Source organism: Sander vitreus, chromosome 17, assembly GCF_031162955.1.
Source record: "Sander vitreus isolate 19-12246 chromosome 17, sanVit1, whole genome shotgun sequence".
NCBI classification, from domain to species: Eukaryota; Metazoa; Chordata; class Actinopteri; order Perciformes; family Percidae; genus Sander; species Sander vitreus.
Window position 1 is genome coordinate 9,372,240 of NC_135871.1, and position 13,191 is coordinate 9,385,430.

General features: G+C 38.2%; 2 protein-coding genes across 2 annotated transcripts; one reads left to right on the forward strand and one right to left on the reverse strand.

Moving 5' to 3' along the window:
* Positions 1 to 1,086: 1,086 nt before the first annotated feature.
* Positions 1,087 to 7,548, reverse strand: sirt1 (sirtuin 1). Its single transcript, XM_078272826.1, has 9 exons — positions 7,150 to 7,548; positions 6,251 to 6,376; positions 5,202 to 5,437; positions 4,925 to 5,077; positions 3,955 to 4,102; positions 3,778 to 3,857; positions 2,441 to 2,624; positions 1,816 to 2,343; positions 1,087 to 1,510 (listed from the first exon to the last, which is right to left on the reverse strand). The coding sequence occupies exons 1-9, from the start codon at positions 7,496 to 7,498 to the stop codon at positions 1,221 to 1,223; spliced, it is 2,094 nt and encodes a 697-aa protein (XP_078128952.1). The 5' UTR covers positions 7,499 to 7,548; the 3' UTR covers positions 1,087 to 1,220.
* A 481-nt stretch (positions 7,549 to 8,029) lies between these two features.
* Positions 8,030 to 11,389, forward strand: dnajc12 (DnaJ (Hsp40) homolog, subfamily C, member 12). Its single transcript, XM_078272830.1, has 5 exons — positions 8,030 to 8,403; positions 9,097 to 9,175; positions 9,509 to 9,648; positions 9,728 to 9,872; positions 10,945 to 11,389. Exons 1-5 carry the CDS (start codon positions 8,326 to 8,328, stop codon positions 11,025 to 11,027), a joined length of 525 nt encoding a protein of 174 aa, XP_078128956.1. The 5' UTR covers positions 8,030 to 8,325; the 3' UTR covers positions 11,028 to 11,389.
* The last annotated feature ends 1,802 nt before the right edge of the window (positions 11,390 to 13,191 follow it).

A 13,191-nucleotide genomic window follows, 5' to 3' on the forward strand; every position in this document is an offset into this window, starting at 1 on the left:
GCGCGCTATTCATGTCTGCAACAAGGCAACAACACGTTGAAGATGTTAATTTGAACGCTTACCTGATGTGTATGAAATAACAGAAATTAGTCATCAGTGTGTTTCATTCTTTTTTTTTACTGAGAACCCCAGAAGAGATAACAAGGATGTAAAAAAATTATTCTTTCCTTAAACCGTAAACAAAAGATTACCTTGTAATTGGTATGTGAACGTGTTGGCGTAGACCTCAAATTGGTTCAAATATGTCTATTTACCAAAACGTAATCTTAACAGGCAAAAGACTCCTCTGTATAATCAATGAAACTGTTTTAACGTTATGTTCTATGAAAAGTGACATGGGCAAGAAAATCGCTTTTATAAGAAGGGAAAGAGCGCCATTTTTCAATGTGAACTCTGAATATCTTTCATAGGCTTAATATTACAACTTAGTATAACTTCGTACAGATATAAACTATCATCTACTCTTTGATGAGTACGTCTCACACCAGAGTATAAAAATAAGGCTTGAGCATATAAAGTAGCTGCCACATGTCAGAAGGGAACACCTTTTCAATTGTTATATTTTTTTCCAAGATTTAAATGACAGGTTAAACATACAAAGCTTATGACAACATAGGAGCGTGTTGATAAAGTGTTCTTTGGTCTGAAATTAAAGAGTACTGTTCTTTTTTTCTAGCTTTCACCCTCATGAAAAGGACAGGGCTGAACATTTATATTGTAAGTTAGACAATGTGTTCAAGTAAACCATCTGAAGATTTATGTATGTGTCTGAAACTCATTGTACCCACTATTTAGCAGTCGGCTTACATATGTATGTTTCCCAATGGTAACAATGAACCGACTTTAAACATCATCAGACCACAGCTGACTTCACACTAGGGGCTGAGAAATTTGAAGTGTTTGCTTGTATCTGGATGTCTCAGAAGAAGTTCTCAAAATGTGAATAAAAATGAGATGAGCACATCGAAAGAAATCCTAATACTGCATTCTTTAGCATGTGGTATACAGTATGAGGTTTCAGACCCAATGCATGTGATCAAACTGGGCACACACAAAAAAAAAAAATTGCTGCATATTCACAAAACGTCACGCAATTTCAACTTTATGAAAAATAATAGTAAGGTTGAGGAGTCAAAAATATACGAAACATATATATATATATATATATATATAATAATAAAAAAAGATAATTAGTGCTTTGTCGACTGGGTATTTTACATTTAAAGGTGTGTGGTGCTCTGAGTTTTTTCAGAAGTATTGTCTGTGTGCACACTTGAAGTGGCCTCATTGGCTAAAGTGTGTTGTATTGTGTCTCTTAGGCATGTCTCTTCATCTGCTGCTAATGTGTCAGCGTCCTCTGGCTCGCTGTCTTCTTCCGCCCCATCTGCACTGCATTCAGACTCGTCACTGTCACTTCCACAGGAGCTCGACGTTTCGTCTTCAGAGTCGGAGTAGACCTCAGCCCCATGGAAGATATAGTGATTTGGTGCTTGAAACAGGTACTGGCCTGCTGTGGGAAACAATACAAACAATTTACAGTACTGAAATCAATGTCTGGAGAATATTTTAAATAAATAAATGATACAATTAATAAATAAATAATAAAATATATGGACTAACATGCATTTTTCCTGCTGCATGAGGAAAAAAAAATATTGAGAAAAGCTCTAATTAATGGGATGAATGGATTAGCACGTGTTTAAACACACCTATGTCTCATTTACAAATACAGCAAAATATAAAATATATTTATATTATATACAAATATATACAAAATAAACAGTGTTGTTATCTCTACCATAGTCTAAAGCTTACTTTCAAGGCGTTTGCTGATTGGACTTCTGTTGATTCGACTCATCCAGCATCGTCTACGAAATTCAAGGTTGGAGGTTTGGCTCTTTACTCCAGCGGCCTCCTCTTTTGGTGCGTCTTCTGCTGGTAACTCTGAGGGCTCAGCCGTCTCTTCACTGGGACACTGAGCATTTGGACAAGGCTCTGGAGGTGTAACATTATTACCAGCAGTGTCTGTGACATTCGGACTTTCTGTCTCCTCTGAAGGCTTAGTTACGGAGTCTGTACTGTGCTGCTTCTGCTCCTCCTGAGCTGCATCGCTGGAAGCAGGCAAGGCCTCACCTGGTGGCTGGTCTGTTAACCGAGGGGGTTTCTCCGTGGTCTCTGTGAGTCTTACTGTGTTGTAGCAGAGCTGCTCAAAGTCCCCACCCAACCGATGGCAGAGTTCGTTGACGATGACATCACAGTCCCCAAGTAGCTCCACGTCAAAGTTGAGGTGAGGCAGCTGCTCCCTATTGATCAAGACCTGAGGCACTCCATGAGGAATGGAGTCTGGATGGGATAAAGAGAAAAACGGTATGTATTGTATGTTAGGGTTAATTGCAGGCACAATAGGAAACAGAAACCCATTCATCTGAACAAAACATACTTGGGATGAGGGCAACTGGTCGGACTTTAAGTGAAGAGCCAATGACAATCAAGAGGTCCACCTCGTCTTTATCCTGCTTCATGGCTCTGTGGAACATTTCTGGAAGATTCTCTCCAAAGAAGACGATGTCAGGTTTCATGATTGCCAGGGGAATATCTGGACACCGTGGACAATGAGGGACAACCTACAGGATGGATTTACGTTATTAGCATTAAAACAAAATTGTTAAAAAAGGAGTGCCATGCCAAATTTGATCTTTATTTATTTAAGGGTTGCAGGTCTATAACATCCACATTACCAGCCAATGTCCTCAAAGTAGACAGCTGTACCACCCTGAGTTATTTCCATCGACTGACTGTTGTACAGTTGTATTGATGCACGGTGCAAAATCTTTGGGGAGAGAGGTTTGCTGTCTGTAAGGTATGTTTAATTTGATTCTCTCTGCTTGTGGTTATTATAGTCAGTTTGTGCTGGACCTGAAAACCACAAACATTTCAAAACATATTCACGACACAAAAAACCCCCACCCAAACTGCAAAATATACAAAGAAATAGAATAATACAATACATGTTTTCCTTCCTACCCCTGGTGGTATCTAGTTAAGAAAACATATGTCTTTATGACTTTTCTTGTGTATCAGCACCTGAATTTCTCTATTTGGGTTAATGAAGTTTACCTTGAAATAGTTTCTGCTGTAACTACTGCTACACGCCCAATACAGTGGAGGTCAATAATATTTCAAAAATGTTTTGATTTCTAATTTGGAGGAACCAACACACCACAAGCTTTATTTACAGTATGTTAAGACACCTTTTCTCTATAATTAATAGAACACCAGCACTACGAACATTGACTGCAGAGTTAATGACACTGATTGATGCTTCCAATCACGATGCTTTACCTTCAGCATGTCTGGACAATACTGATGACACTTATATAGATTTACAATATGCTGTAGTTGCACGAGTACTACAAATACTACTGAAGTGATTCCCAAATGTCATGCTACTCCTAAAAAAGGGCAATAAATAAATAAATTGCTTGATGAGCATCAATTTTCCTGCCCCCACTCCTGGAATAGTACTGCTACAGTTTTGGAACAAGTGCTGACACCAAGTGTACGGCATACACAAGCTCTCGTACACAGCAAATGTACTCGTATCACTTTATTTGGGCTCTGCAAGTTGATTCATTGGAAGTTGCTTGTTGAGTATGTTCATGCAATAACAATGAAATGTTGGATGTTGCGCGGTTTGCGCATTTCCATTGTTGCGGGTGTTTGTAGCGTATGCAATAGTGTCCAATAGTGCATTTAAATGTGTTATCTTAGAAATACCTGGTTAAAGATGTCTTCTCTTATAGCTTCACAATCCACTTTGTGTTTACAGACGAGACAGGAAGCAGTTGCAAACGACCCTGAAATAAAAGTTATTATTGACTTTCACCATCACCATGGACAGAAATATAGGGGGAAAAAAATAAACAAGACTCATCCGTTAGCTGTATCACTTACCATGACACTGGATAATCCGCAGAACTCCAGCCACTTGTTCTAATGTATCAATGTTTTGTGTGTAATTGCGCAGCAGTTTCCCCTGCTTATCCATCATGGATATGAATTTGTGACAGGGTGACGGCTGGAACTGACCAGGGTAGATCTCCTGTAACAAAGATGATGCATTCAACACTTGTGGACTAACTCTAAAGCTTAATATAAATCACAAATTATCACCCCTGTACTGGCTTCTCTGCACCCTTCATCTGGAACACCTTTGAACAACTTTTAAATCTCTGTTTTTGTTTAAAGCCTGAACAAGCTTAGTCTTAGAACACAAACCAGACCTTTTAACGCCAAATGAATACAAATGCAGCCCAATAGCCTAAGAACAACTTCAACCTCATAACTGCAGGTGACTGGGTGAAATGAGGCTTTAAAAAGGTTCCCTGCACAGAGCGCTTTAGAAAAGTCTTAAACAAGTTCTGTATCCTCTTTAAGAACACAATATATACACCAAAGACATTTTCTGCACACAAGGGCCTTATGCACTATATTACATTACAAACGTCTGGTCATAGACCTTCTTCATGCCACGGGCATGCATCTCATCTATGTGCTCAAGGGTAAACATGACATGTATCATATTAGTACTATGTGTGTGTACTACAAAAATGGAAGGATACAATGTAGAAAATATGATGCACACTCTAAAGTATATGTCACTTTTCAGTTATGTTCTCCTTACTTGCATTCACTGTGTGACCAAAACCCTGTAAGGTAACATGGGTATGCAGAGCCTAATGTGTGTGGAAGCTTCTGTATCTATGCATTATCATTTCTGTAGCACCTTGCAAAAGGTTTACGTGTTGAATTTTAAATAGATTAATATTAAAAATCTTATTACATAATACACCCAGATTTTTTTTTTGTATGTATTGCTTTCAACTTTGATTTGCAGAAAAGCAAATGGACACAATGAACAAACCTTAGCAAACTTGAAAAAGGGTCTTGGGTCCCGTCTGAAGTATTCAATGTCAAACATAGCTTGAGGGTCTGGAAGATCAGGAAAATCTACAGCAAGCCGTGCATAAATTCCATCTCTGGAGCGAAAGTCTGGTATTCCACATGAAACCGACACCTACAAAACAAAAAAAGCATACAGGCATTTTGGCTTAATAGCATGGACACTGATATTATGTATTTACTTAAACACATCATCAATTCAAACAGCACCATTGTATACTATTACTGTAAATGCTTACCCCAGCTCCAGTCAGCACAAGGATCCTTTTACTTTCATGGAGTAGCCTGACCACATCTTCTAAGGTGTTGATATCTTTCCGCTTCTTTCTTTTTGGAGGTTCTGAGATGTTAATGATAATCTGCCACAATGTCATGTCATCTAAATCTGGTGGGAGTACAGTCTCAGGCAGCAAATCCCTCAGAATGGTCCTCGGATCGGTCTCTCTGATGTGTTGCTGGATGAAACTGTAGGAACCTGGCCGAGAATACAACATCTCAGTCAGTATATGTGGGCTACTGGGGGTGTCATTTATGTCATTTGTGCAATACATAGGCTATTGGGGTTGTGCAGTATGTTAGTTGTGCAATACGTAGGCTATTTGGGGTTGTGCATCATGTCATTGTGCAATACGTTAGGCTATTGGGGATTGTGCAATAGGTTAGTTGCGCAATACGTAGGCTATTCGGTTGTGTGTTATGTTATTTGTCCAATACGTAGTCTATCGAGGTTGGGCATTGTCAGTGGAATTTGTGCGATATGTAGGCTATTGGGTTCGGGCAATATGTTAGCTGTGCAATATCGTACTGTGCAAGGGCTGTGCCACACTTATTGCAGAGAATACAGCCGACGGGGTTGTTTAATGAGAATTGCCAATGAAAGGAGTAGTTAATGTGCTTATTATATGTATATGGAAGCATGTTGTGTTGCATGAGAATATGTGCTGAGAGATATTTGTATCTGTTGTCTACTCTGTACTTTTTGTATTCTGTGTTGTCTTTGTAACGCTGCAGAATGGACAGAGTCCAAAACAAATTTCCCTTCGGGGACAATAAAGTATATCTTATCTTATTGTATTCTACAATGTGCCGTTTTACTGCCTGCAACTATAAAAAAGGTAATGTAAGCTATTTTCTTCATACTAATTACATAATATCAGAGGAGTAATAAAAGCCGCTGCAGGCAAATTTTAAGTTTTTGCAATATGCTTCTCAAAATCACCTAACTAGTTTAGCTACTCCTCAGCGCTGTGGAGATCGGTCTGGCAAGCGAGACTTCCTAACTAGTTACCTATTTGCGGTTGAGGTGTCCAGTCGCTGGAGCTTGCATGTGAGGATCTGTCGTCGTCCTCCTCGTTGATGTGGTCCGGCGTGACAGCCAGACCGTAGGAGGGAAGATCGTCACGTCCAAGGAAATCTGAGCACAGAGAAGTTTTTAAAATGAACAAATAAAACTAGAGACAAGTGGTGTACCTCTAATAACCTCTATGATCATTTACAACCAATACCCGACAACCTCATTGTGGTGTGGTTTACCTAAGTGAATGTTAGTGGAAAATAGGGCTGGGAGATATGAAGAAAATCAAATATCACAATATTTTTGACCAAATACCTATTAGTGCTTTCACAAAATATTTACACAATGAGATTTTTGATCAATAATCATCAGTAATGTGGATATAATGATTAAGTGGGTAAAGGCAAATAATAGAACAGTTACAACAGTCTGGTAAGTTCAGAAAAATGACATAACTTTACTGTAATGCAGCCTTTAAAACCAGGAAAAGACAACACTTATGCCATATAAAATCTGATATCTAGTCTCATATCACGATATCGATAAAATAGCGATATATTGCCCAGCTCTAGTGGAAAAGAGATATAAACCGGCTAACAAATGCTCAGTGGCTATCAAAGTTTAAGTTAGTGCCGTGAAGGAAGAAGTCAAATCCCGACAAGATGTGTTTTCTCTTTCATTTTAAGCGTTAACTAAACAAAAGTAGAAGGCGCCGTCATGAAAAGCAATGTTACACATACCTCAACACCAACACATCTGTACTGTGTTTAACGTTAGCTAGCTTAACTTATCTTCTGTTTTAAACTCGCCGGTTAAGTTGGTAAAACAAGCACTGCCCACTTTATGTCGCGTACAAACTCAACGCTTTGTTAAATGTCCGTCTTTTTACATACCAGCACTCTCCTCAGTTGTCCCTAGTATAGCGCTGTCGTGTAGTTTCACTACTGGTTTTTGCGGCTCGGAGACCAGCAGTCCCAGTCCATTGTTGTCTCCTCCCAGCGCTGTTGTTGGGGCCTGCTCTACCGCCATCACCGGCTTTGCTTCCTTCTCCGCTGGCTGCGCACAATTCACCCCCGGCTCCCAGCTCTCTGTAGCCCCAGAGACGCATGATAATGTTTCTGCTTTAGCGACTTTGAATCCGTGGTTAGTTACCGGACTAATTTTTGACCTTTTCGCGGCAGGTTCTTCCATATCGGAGGCGGCTGAAAAGGCCGTTCCGAGACTAGTCTCATCGTCCGCCATTTTCAGCCCGCAGAGCCGTTGAGCAGATCCTTCCTCTCGGACAGCTGTCTCATTTGCATAGCGCACGTGACTCTTTCTCCACCAGTAGTCACGGCTGGAGCGTCCCCTTTTTTACGTCGATGACGTAAAACCATAACAAAATATTGCTGCCTTCAAACGCTGTCAGAGGAATTTTGAGCAAAGATAAACACTCATGACTGTGTGACTAACCACATGAAGTTGTGTGTAAAACGCAGACGTTAGCGTATCGATAATAGCACGTGAGCAATGTCAATAAAAATATTTTATAACTTTTGTATTACATGTATATGTTTACATTTTAATTAAAAACCTCAATGACATGCCTCCTGCAAACGTATACTTTTCATTCAGCCACCTATACGATATGTAGCCAAGTCAACCCAAGTAGTATTTTATCATAGAGTTATATATTATGTTTTATAATTACTGAAGACTACCTTGGTCTTTATTCCATGCCCCCCAGGAATGGTCGAAATTTCGAGCTGAGTGTGGAGCTTTAGTTTAGACACTTGAATGCAGCATACGTCATATGGTGGTGAAAAGGGAACGCTGAATTTGTACCTAAACTCAGGAGAGATCTCACTCTCCCTTGACATTTTGAACCATTTGGCAGTTTCTCCATTAATTACCCAAAGCTAGCTGACAAAATAACAACAAGATACACTTTGAGAATATTGTCAGTGAGTGACCCACAAGCAGCAGCAAGGGAGAGCCCACCAGCAACCCTTGAACCGAACATCTGTGATCCAGGATAGCAGAAGCTGCTCCGTGACAAGCAACTACACATTTCATACAAGATTTTTTTTATGGAGGCTATTTTGAACTGCAAACCTGAGGACTTGGAGGATTACTACGGGTTATTGGGATGTGACGAATTGTCGTCGGTAAGTTCTAGCCAGTGGGTTTAAGGATCCGCCTATTTGCTGGGTGAAATGATGGTTGTCTAGATCTACAAACCAAAACATAGCCTATACTGGTTTAAGAGGTCGCCAACAATCAGCAACCTGTAAGTTGTTCAACCAAAAGATGAATGAAGTACCAGCAAGACCTGTTGATGCTTCAGCAAAAGATGTCAGAGGAACTATACTCGTGCGTCATTCACGGTCTATGGTCTGAGTAGGTTTATACCACAGTATTTGTACTTAATTCATTTTTTTTAACAAGGGAACATAATGGGGACATCAGACATTACCATTCCAGTAACAATAATGGCAATAACACGTTATGTTAAAAATGTCTAAATTAAATTGCCTAAGAACAATAAGAACTTGCGTCACACGCGGTAAGCTGATGCATTTGAAGGCCTCAAAATAAACCGATCAGTATCATTTTCAAGATAACATAAAAAAAGACCAGGTTCCGAAAATCACTGGGTATATATCCCTTTAAATATTCATGATCTCGAACTTGTTTTGTGGCCTCACAGAAATGTCTGTACATTTTATTATTATTATTATTATTTTTTTTTTTTTACCACAGTAATGTTCCTTGAAAATAAAATAAGTGACTGTTTTCTGATTTTCAAATATTTAAAATGGCAAAGAGACATTCTATTTATTTAACTTTTTTCCTTGCAGACTGAACAGATTCTTAATGAATACAAGATCCGAGCCTTGGCATGTCACCCAGACAAACACCTAGACAATCCAAGAGCAGGTAAATATGTGACCCATTGCTGACACGTTTATTTAAAATTAATTTTCAAATGCCAACAAGATAAAGGAACTACATTTATATTTCATTATATATAGCCAGAACTGTGATATGAAGTCAAGGTGAACCCAACTTTTTATTTTTATTACCTTTTTTTTAATGATTACTTATCCCACAAATAGTTAATGCTTCTTTGCGATGTCTTGACTTCGTAGCAAAGTATGTTAATGAAGAGCTGCTTACAACTGAATGCAAAGAAGAGGGTATTTATTTCTCCTGATTTGGTAAGCATAATGTTTCATCTCCGAATCCTGATGTTTTCTTTCTTTCTGACAGTGGCAGATTTCCAAAAGCTGCAGGAAGCCAAAGAGGTTTTATGCAATGAAACCAAAAGAAAAAACTATGACCTTTGGAGAAGAAGTGGAGTAACTATTCCATTTCATGACTGGCAAGACTTGAATGACTCTGTAAAAATGGTATGTAATGTGTTGACTTTGGTATAGATTTGAAATTTTTTTTGTTAATCTGGTGATATATTTGGTCATCTGTTTGCAGTCAATGCACTGGGCTGTGAGAAATAAGAAGGAACCGATGTTGGAGGCCTCAGATGCAGAAATCCCTGTCACTTCCCAAGCAGAGGACCTTCATTCTGAACAAGAAGCACCGAGGATCCCTTCATATGATGCCATGCCATCCGCAAGTAAGTGGATTTCAAAATGTTCTCAAAGTAATGGAAAGTATGGAGACCCAATTTATTTTAATGAATGTTGCTTCTAAAGTGCAAAACACATACAAACATGGAAGCGGCCAATTACGGCATAAAAACTCTGCTTTCCAACAGTGCCTCTAGAATCCTTATTATTTGTAGCTTTTGTAGCAGAGTTCACACCTGCTATGCAGAAGTGGTAGTTCTCCATTCACATAGTTAGGGTGTAGTTTGCACTAAGGTCACACCAGAAAGGCCCATGATACTCAGAGGAGCACTCTGGATGACTAGAGGAAAAACTTGGGTTGCCTAAAGTGCCCCTCTGCTGTGACATTAGGGCCATCGAATATAAAATGGCACTCATGTTTAAAAAAGGGCTGCGTTCCAACACCCTTTTTTGTGAAGTGTTGTGTTTTGCACTTCAAGGCAACCTCTCTAATGCACTGAAGTTTGAGAATTGGACCAAAAAACTTTATTTTTTATTTTTTCAAACTGTCTTTTGGGACCCTGCTGTTAGTTTTTATTCATGTCATCTAGTTTTCAGCATCAGTCCAGAGGGCCACAAGTGTACCTGCTGCTTTTCTGTTTTGGGTTAGCCTGGTATCCCAACAGAAAAATCAGTCCCTGACAAATGTCTGGTCAAACACCAAGCAGATGCAAAAATGACAATTTATTTCATTTGTTTTTATTATACTATTCCTCCCATGACCAAAGCTGGTCACTGACCAAATGCACTAGATATAATGTTGCCTGTAGACAAATTTGCAAAGTTAGAAGTCAGTTTTAAAATTAGCGACAAGCAGGATCATTTTCTTTTCACTAGTATATTGTTATTGTTCTTCCAACATTGGTTAAATGATACATCTCTTCTTCATAAAAAAAAAACCCAATTATCATATAATGTGTATTACATTCTAAACTGTACTAATATGATCATTCAACATTGCATTACTGTATTACATCAGCAGGTCTAAACAGTTTCTGTCCCATTCATTATTTACTATGGATTACCCAGGAGTATGTATTGTTGTCACAGTAATGACTGACTGTTCTCATCATTGCTTAGGGGATTACTGCCATCGACGTTTCCGTTGGGCCGCTGACACCCCATCCACTCTGCTGCAGAAGTTTCGAAATTATGAAATATGAATACATTACAGTTTCATTTTGTTTTAATGTTTGTGTTTTGTGTCTTGTTGATGTCATTATTCAGTGGGGACCCTGTTAATTATGGTGTTAATGTTTGTGAATATGGTCTGGCTGTAAGTTATTAAACTTCTTCATTAAAATTGTGAGCTCTAAATGTGTCTGCTGCAAGTGTCAAATACTTTACCAAACAAAGATCAGCATATGAGATTATGTGAATAATCAATTTAGTTTTGCTCATTTGTTAATTATGTTCACAAACACACAATGGAGAAATTATACTGGATTCATTCTGTTATTTGTATTTTTGTGTTGCTGTCAAGTGTCTAATGTTGGGAACATAAAACTGAAGCATCTCGTGTACATTACTTTGCTCGTGTAATATTTAATGTCTTCAACACCATTTTTGCCATTTTAAGTGAGATTGTTTTTTTTTTTACTTTCCAGAAATAGTTTTTAAACATCGAGCCAAAGCTGTAATGTAAATGGTCTTAAATGTATGAAGGTTGACTCCATACTTCAAATGTTACTCAGTCTCTTATCTTTAGTCCTCCATGTCTTCAAATATGAATTACAACATAAGGAATAAATGAGATAGGATAAGTTAAGGACTTGATCATAAACTTTAAACAACCATGATGGCAAATACAAGAACAAAATATGTACAAACAAGATATATTGATAAAAAAAGTAGCTCTGGATATTGATCATGGACAACTGATATGTTTTCTCACCGAACCTAGCTTATTGGATTTGAAGGTTAAAATAATACCAGCTAAGTACTGTGCTGTACCTGCAGTACACAAATAAATACTTTTTCCACGCCAAGATGGGTGGCAAGAAGGCCCAGTTTGGACCTGGTTAAATCCTCTGGGAGGCCAGGTTTGGAACCTGAGTTGCAACAGAAAACATAAGTCCTCTGGGAGGCCCGAGTTAGACTCGGTTAACTTGTTTTTATACTGCACTGTAAATTTTATGCTCGTCTTTTATCTGTTTTAAATTTGTTTTTAACTGCTCTTTAACGTTTTATGTAAAGCACTTTGAATTGCCCTGTTGCTGAAATGTGCTATACAGATAAATAAAGCTGCCTTGTCTTGCAGTGAAAGCTGCAACCAAAATATGACTTCAGTGAAAGTAGATAAATATTACCAGAAAAATGTCCTCAAAGTATCAAAGGTAAATGAACTTGTTATGCAGAGGACATTTTAACTGCATTGTATAATGTTCGGTATAGTTTAATCAATAATAATGTGTCATATTTTACAAAGGGATCCTATAATTTATGCCAAATCTTAAAAGCACACAGGTGCGTTCACTTGCCTGATTAGACCTCTTCTCAGCACTGTGTGGGTCGTTGATTGATATGTGTCTCCCCTCTCTGTTGATTTAGTTGTACCTGTTGGGGGGGGTCTGTAGCATCTGCCAGGGGGACCGTGAAAAGTTTTCAGAATCATTGAATTTATTCATTTGTCATGATTTAAAAATGTGTATTCATTTTATTTTTATTTTTTACAAAAGGTTTCAGTGTTCAATGAATAATATTTACATTTTTTAATCTATAATAGTTTATACAGTATATTACGTTCTAATCTAACACATATATAACTCTAAGAATGTGTTTTAACACTATATATCTGTCTAATATCACTAATATATCTGTCTAATATCTGTCTAATATATATCTGTCTAATATCTTTCTAAAACATTTCTCTGGTGTTATTCCCAGTGGTGTAGTCTACGTGATACGCAGGTATACGCCGTATACCCACTAAGAAAGCTCCAGGATTTCCATATACCCATTTAAAAATGTGCAATGGCACGTAACAACATACTTTTCATTATAATTTTGTCATCTGTGTTTTATTTCTTCTTCGCATAGGCTAACTAAAGGTATTTCCACCGTAAATTGGTGCATTAAAGTGTGTCAGAATGCAGGAAATAAAGTCTTTGACCCAGACCCACCCCCCAAGGCCCATTCTGGCCCATATATATAAGCCCATAGATATACAGTACAGTATACTCCCTACAATACATTAGACTACACCACTGGTTATTCCTCCACATGACTAAGACTATAGAAGTGTAAAAAAGATGCTACATTCAATTATTCCAAGTGAGTCCTAACATCATCAATCTAATCAGCCAGAGTTAAAAAAAAACAAAAAAA

Coding starts and splice junctions, on each gene's coding strand:
- sirt1 (XM_078272826.1), bottom strand. CDS start 7,498: ATGGCGGACGATGAGACTAGTCTCGGAACGGCCTTTTCAGCCGCCTCC. Junction 6,377..7,149: donor GACAACTGAGGAGAGTGCTG/GTATGTAAAAAG, acceptor CTCTGTGCTCAG/ATTTCCTTGGACGTGACGAT. Junction 2,344..2,440: donor ACCAGTTGCCCTCATCCCAA/GTATGTTTTGTT, acceptor TATCCCATCCAG/ACTCCATTCCTCATGGAGTG.
- dnajc12 (XM_078272830.1), top strand. CDS start 8,326: ATGGAGGCTATTTTGAACTGCAAACCTGAGGACTTGGAGGATTACTAC. Junction 8,404..9,096: donor GATGTGACGAATTGTCGTCG/GTAAGTTCTAGC, acceptor TTTTCCTTGCAG/ACTGAACAGATTCTTAATGA. Junction 9,176..9,508: donor CCTAGACAATCCAAGAGCAG/GTAAATATGTGA, acceptor TCTTTCTGACAG/TGGCAGATTTCCAAAAGCTG.